The 13,740-nt window shown below is 46.5% G+C and overlaps 1 protein-coding gene across 5 annotated transcripts in view; it reads right to left on the bottom strand.

Moving 5' to 3' along the window:
- Positions 1-18: 18 nt before the first annotated feature.
- Positions 19-13,740, bottom strand: part of syne3 (spectrin repeat containing, nuclear envelope family member 3) — a 27,588-nt gene continuing 13,866 nt past the window's right edge. For 2 of the 5 annotated variants that reach the window (XM_008296282.1, XM_008296281.1), the window contains exons 16-18: positions 13,092-13,277; positions 11,737-11,787; positions 3,469-4,441 (exon numbers count right to left, since the gene is read on the bottom strand). In XM_008296282.1, coding sequence (XP_008294504.1) covers positions 4,259-4,441; positions 11,737-11,787; positions 13,092-13,277 — 420 coding nt within the window. In that variant the 3' untranslated portion in view covers positions 3,469-4,258. Of the gene's footprint in view, positions 65-84; positions 769-3,468; positions 4,442-11,736; positions 11,788-13,091; positions 13,278-13,740 lie in introns of those variants that run through there. The other 3 variants (XR_520753.1, XM_008296284.1, XM_008296283.1) reach the window with 3 other exon arrangements.

The following is a 13,740-nucleotide window of genomic DNA, read 5'->3' as shown; positions in this document are numbered from 1 at the left end:
TGTGGTCCTGTGTTACCACCATTTATACACCGGCTGGCTCCTTCTCTGGTAACTGACCTGCTCACTGAATGAAAACATAGATGCGGTTTGTAATAGTTTATTAATGTTGATCTTCTCTTTTTAACAAGGGGGAATGAGACTTTCTGTTTCTCCAACAGAGCGTCTGTCCTGAAGCAGCTCGCTGCTGCTGCTGCACCACGACTACTGTGGAGCCAGACACACGGTCTGCTGGAGAACAGGCAGAAGCTGTGGATTAAATACTGCAGAGTGCAGACTGGAGACGACTCTCAGGTGAGTCAGACGATTGCCAGCAGGAGAGAAGCAGAGACACGGTGAAGGTTCACCTCAGTCCACTGAGCTCAGCGTCCTGGTCTCCTCTGAACTGCAAGGTCACCATGGACCAGCATAAATGAAGTGACTCTACTGAGCTATCAGAGATCATTAATAGGTCTTTGTAAGAAAATGCTGCACGTTTATTAAAAGTGGAGCTTCTCCGAGCGAGGCTGTGCTGGTGCCTGTGTTCTGTACTTGGCAGCGTGAGCGCTCCAGATTGCAGCACAGCCTGGTGGGCCCGGCTGGGAGGCCGAGGTGAGAGCAGCGTGGGAGGCTTTATGAGAACACTCACATGTGAATGAGAGGATGAAAATAGCAGAAATGATGTCTCTGAGGAAAAGTGGAATGCAGCAGCAGGAGGCAGTGATCGGACGGAACCAGAGAACAGAGGAAGTCTGGGTTACGTCCAGGGACACTGGTACCTCAGGTTCTGATCTGAAAGGGAAAAGGAGGATAAAAGGATGGACGGGTCTTCAGAATCACTGCATGTTCATATATGAGGCACTTTGTACAGTTAGATAAAATATAATTATTTCTTTTCATGAAGATGCTGATCATCAGGATCATGAACATGTTTGGTTTTTTTTTCTGGCGTTTTTGCCTTCATTGTTCAGGACAGTGACAGAGTGAGATAGGAAAGGGGAGAGACCTGCACCGGGGAGCTACAGCCCTGTTCATGGGTCACCTGCTCCACCAGGTGAGCTGTAGGGGCGTCCTAATCATAATGATTTGTTAAATGAATGATTCTCTGAAGTATCTGAAAACATTCAGGATAAAACAGACACTGGATCATTTATTGACCTCAAACTGATTAATTCAAGATCAGAGGAAAAGACGCCTTTAAAACCAGTTTAAGGTTTCAATAAATGATCCAGTGTCAGTTTTATCTTGAACATTGTTGAATACTTTGAAGGTTTCCTCTGATCCTGAATGAACACGGTGGAAGATACAGGAGCTCCACAGGCGATGCTGAATGAACACGTTCTTTGTGGGAGTTATGCTTCTATGATAATGTACCTGGTGATGATCCAGTGATGCTGAAATGTGACATCTTTCAAACCTTCACGTCCTCCCCTGTGCTCGTTCATTCTCAAAGGATGGATTTAACTCTGAATCCTGCTGCATGAGAAGCAGATTAACTTTACTTGTTAACTGTTGTCACAGCAACATGAGAAGTCAAAAACACACAGAGCCGCCAAAATAAAGCGCTGGTGGTGTTTCAGTGTATTTTTAGGGCTGCGTGGGATATAAACAGTGATATAAAAGTTATTTTGGGTTTGTATAAAGAGGTGGTTGCTATGACGAGGAATTGGCACCAAACACACTCTGTGGTCCAAGACCAAGTCGGGGTCTCTGATCGGATCCTTTAGTGAGACCAGTCTGCATTTCCAAGCCAAAGTAGCGCCTTTAGAGAAGGAAAAACACCTCTGATGAGCTGGTTGTACACAAACTGCCTGAACTCTACTGACACCAACATAGGCGAGGGATTCACTGCTGGTGCAGGTCTACAGACCAGGGACGAGTCCTCGCCAACACCGAGTACTGATACAAGCAGCTCGTAATAAAGCAGCATTTCTATCATAAAAGCTTCATTAATGTAGAAGTGCACAGACTTTGAATAGCTCAGCGGTTGTGTGAGCGCCGTGTGCAAACTGCTGTTAGTACAGGTTAGTGAAGTCACATGAATCCACCACACGGTGCAGCTGGTCATCAGCGGTTAGGCTGAAGGCAGAACGTCCTGCTGTAGACGCTCAGTGTGCTGGACAGCAGAGCAGCTTTTGGGATGTGATGAATGAATCCCATCAACAGCAGCGCAGTGCCTCAGAGTTTATGCTGTTCTTCATGTTCTCCTGGTTCTTCAGTGTTTGCTGCAAAGTTTTTAATCCCAACGCTAACTTTAGCAAACGGTTTGAGTTTGCTTTGTGTTTTGTAGATAAATCCTCAAACTGTTAAATGAGATGTTTTGTCGTCCGTCTCAGTGCAGAGAAGTTTTCTTCACATTCGTCTGTGTCACTAAAAATATCCCCAAGCTGCCGTCACTCCTGCTTCGCTGCCTTCCTCCTCCAGGTTTATGTGATTGTGGTCTGATGTGGTATGGAGTGTGTGTGTTAGAGAAGTGTTGTAGGTGTGATATCAGTGAGTCATGAGGGTAAACCACCGATAAAATCCTCCTTCAGTGGCAGCAGATCAACATGCTTGGTATTGGTGGCCACAAACAGGAAGCCAGAACTGAATGTCAGGAATGTCTGCTATGAAGACGATGTTCATATGAGAGACATCATGTCCTTTGGTTTCTTATTTGACAGTTAATGTCACTAATTATCTGACGTGCACAGAAGAACACCGACACAGAGAACATTGTTCTTTGACTGCTGTTCACAATAATCCAGCAGAAGATGCTCTTAGAGGAAAAACATCTATAGTTTATATCCATCCATCATCTCTACACCTTCATCCTCACTAGGGTCATGGGGGGTGGAGCCTATGCCAGCTGACTCAGGGTGAAGGCAGGTTCACCTGGACAGGTAACCAGTCTATCACAGGGCTACACTTAGAGACAGACAACCAAGCACACTCACATTCACACCTACGGACAATTTACAATCACCAATTAACCTCAACATGTTTCTGGACTGTGGGAGGAAGCCGGAGAACCCGGAGAACCAGCGACCTTCTAGCTGTGAGGCGCTAACGATGCTAACTGACAGTAAGAAGAGTTAAAGTGTGAAGTGATGAAGTGCCACCATGAGACACAACATTTAGTCAGCTGTCATCACAGAACCTCACACAAGAACATCACATCATAAAAAAAGATCTCTCCTTGTTCCATAACAAGTTAATAGAAGAAGAAACGTAGATATTAATAAAGAACCAGATACACGGTGAAGGGAAGTCTTATGTTCTCGCTCAAAGGGAATCTGAGGGGGACGTGGACTTGCTGGGTTTCTCTGTTGAACATGTGTAAGTTCTTCCCGTGTTTGTGTGAAGTGCTGAGATGACATGAATGCTGTGGAATAGCACGATACAAACACAGCTGAACTAAATAATGAGATTCCCAAACCCTGGAGCCTCTGTGAGCTCCAGCACCGTCTCTGCAGGCACTGACTGGATCAAACAGCATCCATCGTCTCATCATGTGGTTCAATGAGGAGTATTTATTGCTTTAATGAGAATTCTTGATAATATGTCAGAGTTTAAATACAATTCTTTGCAGAGTCACAAAAGTTCGTTGTCAAAGCTAAATAACTTGATATCTGTGATCGTTTCATCTGTAACAGACGATGCATCGGCCACATACTTAGATCCTTAAAAAACAAACAAAAACTTGTTATAATGTGAAACAAATACAAGAAAATAAAAGTGGAAGAAGAACCAAAGCGAATAATATGTTGCATAAGTTGCCACATCAGAACCTGGAGTCTACTGGGATCATAAAGTCCCTCAAAGTTCATCTGAACACAGTTCTGGGACCTTCAGCCTTCTATGGCCACACGTGGCTGAATTTGGAAAACATAAGAAAAGCTTTGGTGTCTGTTGATCCTTTGCACTGTGCTGTGTGACACACGGTGAACACATTATGATTGTATGTTGGTTTCTGCAGTTTGCACATGTGCACGGTGCTCTACGTGATGGTCTCCTCCAGACTGAGGTCCACTCTGATAGCGAGGACACTGAACACGTCTGTGAGCAGCGTGACTAGCAAAGCTAATAGATAGCAGTATGGGCAGCTTCTAGAAGGAGTATAAGATTTGCTGGAACACAGAGTTCATAAATGCATAAACTGTAGATGAACTGAAGTCGTGTGTCCTGGTCTGTGGTCGGCTACAGGGGAATGTGGACTCGTAGCATCACAACATCTCCTACATCAGCCACGGCCATCACAGAGACACACGGAGCTACATGTAGAACACTCAGGAGAAGCTTCCTATGTGGGCGGCGGTCCATCGTAACGGAGCATGATGTTGAAGGACCGCGCAAAGTTGTTGGAGAGGGAGCAGCTGTTGCCTTCGTCCATGAGAGGCAGCAGGAAGGCGAGGAGCAGCAGCGCCAGGAGGAGGAGCCACAGAGGAAGAGCCAGTCGACACACCCGCTGCAGCAATCCAGGCTTCTGCCGACACAGAGACAGCACAGCGTTAGCAGGACAACACAGCGTTAGCAGGACAGCACAGCGTTAGCAGGACAACATGGAGCTAGTCTGGAGCATCGACCACTGAAACATGTGGTTCCTTCTCTGTCCCTGCCTTACATCCAGTCATAACGACGGCTTTACAGTTCATCCAGAAGTGACGTACGTCTGAGAGTTGATCACATTCATACACCAGTGGCACCAGAGCTGCCATACAAGCTGCTGCCTGCCACTGGGAGCAACTTCAGGTTCAGTGTTGTGCCCAAGGACACTCCGACTGTGGAGGGGATTGAACCACCGACCTTATGCTCAGAGGACAGCCGCTGTACCACCTGAGCCGCAGCCGCCCCACAGTGTTATCATATTTTCATTAAAGAGCAGACCTCTCCTCTCCAGGTTTGGCTTAAACTTGAATAATTAACAGGAAGTTTCATTAATACGTCCCGACACCACAGAACCCCAGCAGGTCCACATCTGGATGTGGTCAGACTGATTGAAGCCCAGTCAGTGCAGTTGGTACAACTCGACCACATCCTCAAAAACAATCTGTCCAGGGAGTTAAAAGACGGCTTCGTTTTATCGTCCTGAGCAACCATCGCCACGGCAGCAAACAGAAGCACAGCGAGCTTCACCTCACAGACTGGAGCTAACTGGCATCAGGTCAGAACCATCGGCGCTACGAGCAGACGTCACTCATGTCTAGATCACGAGATAACGACAACACACATTTAGAAATAATATGTTTCTGACACACTGCCGTGAAAATAAAGGAAACCTGAACAATGACACGATGAAGACGGAAGCAGCAGCGTATCCACAGTCACAAACATCCTGCAGCAAACAGACTCAGCTCAGGCCTCGACAATCTCTCATGTTTCCCTCAGACTTGTTATTCTGAATCATGATTACCGCCTACGTTTATCTGCCACCTCCTGAACACAGAACCATCCAGCCTGACTGGCAAAGGAAAAACGACCGAGGTCCAGCATCTGATACGAGTCTACAGGGGAGTGAGGAGAAAACTCTGCTTTGAGTTGGACTGCAGTAAGAGAATCACAGCAGAAATACCTTCTGCCTCCCACTGCAGGACTGATAGAACGACTACTGCTCCACTTCCCTCATGGACCTGAACCCTGCGACGCCGTTCTGTGTAAAAACACTGAGTTGGAACATCACTAGAAACAGTAAATACAAAAAAAAGGAAATATGTGGAATGAAGTGAGCTGATGAACACCTTGGATCATCATGTATGTTAAAATCCTGAAGGGCCACACCAGACTCTAGAGTTTTATTTGTCTGGATCAGCTGTTCAGCGTTCTGACAGCTGGTGGCAGGAAGCTGCTGATCAGTCTGAGGTTCTTCCTTTAACGCTCCAGAAACGTTTCCCTGATGGCAGCAGTTCAGACGGTTGATGGAGAGGCTGTGAGGAGTCCCTGACCATGTTCAGGGTCCTGCTCCTGCAGCAGCTCTGGAGAAGCTCTTGGACAGAGGAGATCCTCTGAGCTCCTCTAACTGTCCTCTGCAGGGCTTTCTGACCGACACGCTGCAGCTGGAGGACCATGTGGAGATGCAGATGAGATGCTACTAGAGTTCACAGTCCTGACAGCATGAGGAAAGAAGCTCTTCCTGAGTGTTCCTTGATGTTCTTCGTAGCTACTCAAACAGTCCATTGGTGTCCTGATGTAGATGTCCTTGAGGGTGGGCAGTGCTGTGCCCATGGGACACTCTGCTGACCTCAGCAGCCTCTGCAGGGCTCTCTGGTCCTGCTCCACTGGGTCGTGTTTCCAGTCAAAGCACTCTCCAGCTCCACACTGTAGAACGTCCTCAGGCCCTTCCTCAGCTGTTTGAAGTGATGAAGGTGCTGCCCTGGTTGTCTGTGTGTTTGGACCATGACAGATCCTCAGAGATGTGCATTCCCAGGTACTTGGAGATAAACACCCTCTCCAGAAGTTCCTCTGCTGGCTTCTCTGAAAGTCCACAACCAGCTCACTGGTTCTACTGATGCTGAGCAGCAGGTTGCTGGTGCGACGTCACTGTGACAGACTGTCCACCACCTCCATGTACGTCTGCTCATCACTGTTACTGATGCACCCGACCACCACTGGGTCATCTGCAAGTTTCAACAACGATGTTGGAAGACTCACAGTCATGCATGTAAAGGGAAACAAAGCAGAGGGCCGAGGACACAGCCCTGGGGGGCTCCGGTGTTCAGGCTGCAGGGGCTAGAAATGTGTCTGCCCACAAGAAGGTGTCTGACCACTGGGACTCTAGTGGACAGTAAGTCCAGAATCCAGTCCTGAGGGAGGTGCTCAGACCCAGACTGGACTGCTGGTTGTAGGGCTTGGAGGGCACCATGGTACTGAAAGCTGAAGTAAACTCAGCGATCATCCTCATCGTGACCTCTGTGCCTGTCCTGTTGGGTGAGGGTGCAGGACCTGGGAGATGGCTTCATCAGTAGATCTGATTGGCTGGTAGATAAACTAAAGTGGATGACTCAGGGAGCAAAGACCAGATGTGCTTCCTGGTTGGTCTCTCAAAACACGTCATTATTTCAGAGGTGAGAGCTCCAGGACGACGATCACTTCAGCAGGCTGGGGAGGCACAGGGAACCATAGTGGCTCTCTTTGGGCATGAGGGGACCAGACTGACCTGGCGAGAGGCTGACCAGTGCTGTCAACACTGGAGCAGGACTTCAGCACTCTGTCAACAATTTCCCGGAGGTACCCTACCAAAGGCATCAATAAAGTTCTATCTGATCTAATCTCTTCCTGGAACGCCATCTGGACCGGCTGCCTTCCTGGTGTTAACTCTCTTCACGTCGGTGAGTGAATGTTCTGCTCCGGCTGTGAATGACCCGTTAGCTGCGTTGTTTAGCATGCTAGTGCCGCCGCTAGAATCTGCGTTATGGTACGGGTCCACAGGATCCGTCAACCTCTCGCTTCCCATTCATTGGTATGTGAAATGCCACGTGTCCTGTTGTGGAGCGTCGCGGGGCATTTCCAACCAGGCGTAGCGTCGTCTGCCAGCTCATTTGTATGAAATAGATTTGACTTCTACTTTATGCAAATGTGGCGCAGGGAGCGGAGGTCCGACGCCCCACCAAGCTTTAGTAAAATGGCACCACCAGCCGAACTAAAATGAGGACAGTCAGCAACTTCACAGCTGATTTTCTTGCCTCAAATGTTTTCAGAAATACTTTTCGCTAAACAGTTCTCGTAATAAAACCAAAAGTTTATGGCCGAGACGCCATGTTGGTTCGACGCCTCGAAGGTAAAGCAGCTGTCATGTGACCACGCAGCGGGCTGCTAGTGCATGGCCGTCAAGCAGGCCATATTCAGGAGCGTCATGTGTAAAATCACAACATGGGAACGTGTGCTGTGCATACTGGCAGCAGGTGGCTGCTGCTCCACATAGAAATGCTGTGGGCCAATCTGTGTAGGAGCGGCAAGAATGCTTCAGAGAAAAACTGCCAACATCTCATGGAATCCGCAGTCTTTCAAAATACCAGGAAAGATGACAACCGACACTTTGACTGGAGGATCAAGTTTTTGTGATGCAATAAAAAAGTCTATGAACACACAGCAAACAGCTGGAAGGCACCTTTACCACCCAGAGAGCCCACATACTGCCTTCCAGGTAACAGAGAACTGGCAATACAGATCCTCTGTTCTCTTTGGGAAGAACTGGACAGAAAACCAGACCTGAAGATGCAGAACACTGACTTCATGTGAAATAACCACGCAGTGCCAAACACTGGCACTTAATCATCATGAAGCATCCCCAAGATCTGGATCAGTTCAGAGTGCTGCTTGATTCAAGTGTGAAATACGAAGAGTTTCCTTAAAGCCGGCCCTGATTTAAACAACAGCCTGCAGGTCAGAAAAGAAGCATCTCCGGCTGATGGTTTATTGTTTTGACCTACAGGCAGAACACACAGATGACCGTAAATACTTGTGATAGAAAGACAACGATACAGTAAAGGCTTTCTACTGTATTCTATTCTATTCTATTCTATTCTATTCTATTCTATTCTATTCTATTCTATGGTCATTGTCTGTCCAACCTGTTGGTTTTCAACAACACCTGAATTCCACTTCAAATTAAAATCACACAATTACTGAACATTATACAAGGCAGAACTACTTCATGTCCGTATTGTGCATGTCTTGGGCAGAAAAACAGTTGCAGGGCAGTGGGTAGACTTCACAGGAGAAAAAAACCTCCCACTCGGCGTAGGTTTTGTTTCTATGACAACAATATGCTGGCAGCACATCACCGTCCTCAGCGCTGTGAGTGATAGACGAGCATCGCCCCTCTGTGGGATCGTTTCTAATTAATTATCATACAGCTCAGGAGACACAGACATGGTCAGAACAAACATTTTTTGGTTACTCGGGCGATGAGTTCTGAGAAGTCGGAGCACGAACGCCGTTCTGCTCGGAGCGGCCGCACAAGAAAGGCAGAAAAACAGAAGGCGGGCGGTGGGTTATCCAACAGCTGATCTGAAAGGGAAGAACTGTGGTGGCTGTTTAAAAACGGACTGTATGGTGGTACGTTTAAAGTTAACAATAATAATAATACTTAGTAAGTAATACTAATAATAAGTTAATGTAATATAATATAATATAATATAATAATAGGTTAACTTATTAAGTTAGTATCAAGGATTGTTTCCAACCGGTCTCATGCTGACCTGTCTCATTGTGCAAGAATGCAGCCGTGTATGTTGGCACACGTATGTGTTTGTATTTATAATACAATACATGTGTTTATTGTGTGTTTATTTTATGTTTATTATGTGAACATTGTCTTTATTACAATGTTCATTAAGTACAATGGACTACGTGTCAAATCTACAGAAACAAGACTAAATGTGAGAATGCTAATCAGCTAGCACTGTCCATGTAGTAAATGGACATAACTTGTATTTCAGGATGAATAAAAATCTCTCCTCCAGCGTGACTCATGCATGTCGGGCATGTGCAGGAGGACAGACGTGCAGGAGGACAGACGTGCAGGAGGACAGACGTGCAGACGGCGCTAACTGTGTGTGTTCAGGTTAATGATCAATGCTACAGGAAGTGAAACTAGCTGCTCATATCTGCACAAGACAAACAGTCTGAAGGCTAAACTATGTTTCCTACAGAGAAAGAACCCGGGAAACACCTGTTGCATGGACACTGGAGTCAGAGGCCTCCCTCACTGTTCTCCTCCTTGTGTGGTCCCTGGCGCCCCCTCCAGGCAGCTTTACTTGTGTGCCACATTCTTTTCTGCAGGGTAAACTGGGGTAAGACGCCCCCCTGTGGTGAGAAGCCCGTCCCGCTGTATTTCCCCTCCTGACCTTTTGACATCGACAATTTTCATTTTAGCTGTTTTCCTCGATAACGGCGCTCATAATGATCTTTAAACTGAAATGAAATCATCTGTTATTTCCTTCCTCTCTTTTAGTTTGGACAAAAAAATGACAAAAAAAAAAAAAACTTAATATGTGAGAGTGTCAGAGGAGGGAAAACGACGCCGTAAATCATGTAATACAGGAGCAACACACTAGCCAGCAGCAACAAGAAAACGCTGACCTAACATACTGACACCTTTCATGTCTAAGAAGGTCACAAGTAAACAAGTAAACAGCCAATTAATGATCTTTTTCTTCTTTCATACCTGAAGGGTTTGACGGTGTCGAGACGCCAGACGAGCCCAAACGGTTCTGCTGACTGTGCTTTAAATCAGAAGGCAGCACAGTGAAGCCTGTCCTTCCAAAGTTAATCAACAATACTGGGATATCTGGGAGGTTTTCCAGCACCTCAGTTAGTGTGAAAAAGTCATAAGTAGCAACTAAAGATGGGCAGAATCAAGAAACCATCTAGCTGATGCTGCAGAGGCCGTGTGAACAGAGCGAGGAACGTTTGGAGTGTCTGAGGGGAACGTGGTCGGTTCGTTAATCTGTGCACCGCCCGGTGCTCGCTGAATGAATGGAGGCTTGGGAGTGTTGCTGTGACACGGTCAGGTCAGGTGTCAGGATCTCTACGGCACAGACCTCTGGGGAATGTCAGTATGTCAGACGGATGCAGAAGAACCTGGGTTTGGAGGTTTCAAACAGAACCAGAAATGTTAAGTCTGACCAGGCAATCCTTCCTCACTAATCCTCCACGACACAGGGAGAACATGCTAGGTTTTTCCTTCCTGTGTAGTTAATGAGACTCACGGTGGAGGATGAACGGTGCAGCAGCCTGACGACAACCGTTAACATTCCTTTATCAGACTTTCTAGGAGGTGAACAGAAAACACTTGTGGGGCATTATTACACCACCCTGCAGCTGTCCTGTGTCCACACCAACAGCGTATTCATCATGCTCTTGGTTCCTTAACTGATAAAGTGACTGTTTTTGGTGTAATTCCTCTTCATCAGTGAGCTTTAGTACTACTCTGCTTTGAACTAATATCCTCAGCACCATCCTGTTCCTGCTTGTCGAGCAGCCTGCTGTGTCTTCTTATTACTCATGCATAGAAGCACTTTAACGAAGCCAGCTCTGGCTTTGGGACGACGCCACGGACACGTTCACTGGATTCAGACGCATTAAAGATGAAATAATGAACTAATTCCACAACGGCCAAACCCACGATGAAAATACCAGGAAAATGCCCTAATAAGCCTAATACCGTCTAACACCTCAGATAACACCTCAGATAACACCAGCGCTCATCATGCAGTGTGCAGGTGTTTACATGTGCAGCAGATGTTCTGTATGTGATGTATGATGCTGCTGCTCTGTGTTTGGGTCACATGTAGGAGTCAGTTTGATGTCGTGTAGATTTCTGAACCCTTTACGATGAATAAACACCCGTCACCTCCACTCAGCCTCGCTCTCCCATTTCAAGCATGCAGGAGAACTAACGGCTGCCAGAAACACTAAAACATGAACCCTAACCCTAGAACCAGGCTACGGTACCAACACATGGACGAGTTCCTGCTCCTTCTGTGGAAGTAACGTGTTTATTCTAAGCTAATGAAAATCCAGACATGTTCAGGTGATCATACACTCATGGAACCATAACCAGAATATATTCTATTTCCACTGACTTCTACATACTGGACCTGAATTAAACTTAATAAAAACAACTGCAGCAGTGCTGGGAGCACAAATAAAGGCCTTATTATGGACAAAGGTCTCAGTAGCTCAGGATGCCTGTGTTTAGCTAAACTAATAAATGCATTGTGTCATCACATGAGGTTCACATTTCATTTTAAATCTGAACAGGAGGGGAGTCATCGTTACCTTCTGTACCTTTGCTGCTGCAGCCGGTGCCTCCTGTCTGCCTGCGACTCTCTGCAGAGACAAAACACGTCATTTTGCAGCAGAAATAGTGTCCTACAGCTCTAACACATCAACGACTGGGTTACTGGTAAAAGAAAAATGAGATAAATACTAAACTGAAACCAGTAAACACATGTGAAACATGTCCTCACAGAGAACCACAACATTAAGCTCATTTCAGACGTGGGACGCTGCCGGCGTCATCAGTCCTTCACAGCGACTGTATTCTACGTATTCATACTCTGATGCTGCAGGTATGAAACAAACTCAGAGCTAATAGCTCCAAACAGCTGGTAGGAACAAACGTCAGCTCCTCTTAACATCGTGTGGGGAAAAACACTCGGATTACATTCATTAGTGAGTGTCTTTGTTCTATGAGCTGTTGGTGTCTGTTGTCACCACAGCAAAGTTTTATTTTCATATTTCATTGTCTAGTAGATTAAAGGCTGTAGAGAAAAGTGGGGGAAAGTTGTGCTGTGACGTCTCTGTGATGTTTTGGGGAAATATTGGTGCTGAAATGTTGAAATATCCTTCCCCTAATTCCTTCACATAACTGCATGTGCGTGTCGATCTGTTAACGTGACGGCTCGGTTCAGACTGGTGCTACCGGGTCCGACCCAGTCAGACACCAGCTCTATGGATCAGTGAGCAGGTACCATTCACGATTAATGAAACAGATTGCATGTCTGGACGGGGCACTAGATTCACAGACTGCCTGGATGATCACGGCTTCGTCACATGAGCATCTTCTGTCAACGTGTTTGTTTTATCCGGCCGTGACCACATCGACTTGATCTTTTTAGCTTCATGATGCTGATGGAGTCTGCTGAGATGAACAACAACCTAAATGCAGTTCTCTGTCTCACAAGCAGAAGCACGTAACTCTACACTGCCACCCTATGGTGAGAAGAAGGCAGTGCACTTAGAAGGGGAGCCTGTGATGATGAATGTGAGAATAACGAGGGCCTCATTAGTCTTTTCATTTGGAGCTTAATGTTAAACTTTTTGTTATTTTTGGAAGCACAATCATTCACTTTAACGTCTACTTTAGGTTTAATCTATGGAAGAAAAAACACACATTTAAAAAATATATTACATTTTTTTTTCCATGTTTTAAGTAACAAAACATCTAAATTCAACAGCAGCTGAATGAGTCACTCCAGGTAGATAGAGCCAGAGAAACACGACAGCTCCCAAAAGTCAGACGATGACATTAACAAGAAAGTCTGATGAAAGAATTTATTTTATTTATTTAACCGGGCAGAGTATCGTAAACCTCCGAGTTTCTCCACTAAAGCGCTCAGCAGCACTCGTACCTTGGCACTGGTCCTGGCCCTTAGCTCGCCCACATCCTTCAGCTTGGACTTGTAGAGCATCCAACGGTACCGAAGCTCCTCCAAACCCACATCTTCTGCCGGTCCAGAACCATCCTCGCTGCCCTGACTCTCCTGGAGCAACAGCTGGAACTGCTCCTGACCGAAATACACTCCGGCTCTCAGCTCCTGCCCCGAGACACAAAAACATCATTATAGATCGACCGGTTTGCAGTGTTTCATACTTTGTTACTGTCCCCTAAAGACCACAGCGATAATTTCTGCAGCTTCATATGTGCTGGCGACCCGTCCAGGTGAACCTGGCTTCACCCTGAGCCAGCTCGGATAGACTCCTGTCCCCCCGTCACTTTTCTACAAGCTGCCAATGAGGTACTTCACTACTGTGGGATGTGCTGACTCTCTCTGTCTGCGTAGCTTTAAAACATCTCGTGTACGTAGGGTTTGTAGTGTCTGTGAGCTGTCGATCGGCCACCTAAGTGAAATAATTCCACATTTCACTCTGTGCCTCAACCACACGCTGTGGACAGCTGGCATCAGCGCTTGGACATGCAGCCATGTCTTGGGGCTGTTAAAGCTGTCACAGAGGAAACAAGCAGTCGTATTGCTGACTGTGCTGCAGGGAGTGGACACA

This window comes from Stegastes partitus, unplaced genomic scaffold (assembly GCF_000690725.1).
Source record: "Stegastes partitus isolate 25-593 unplaced genomic scaffold, Stegastes_partitus-1.0.2 Scaffold1116, whole genome shotgun sequence".
Lineage (NCBI taxonomy): Eukaryota > Metazoa > Chordata > Actinopteri > Pomacentridae > Stegastes > Stegastes partitus.
The sequence above is the reverse complement of the archived record's forward strand: the minus strand, read 5'-3'. Positions and strand labels throughout refer to the sequence as shown.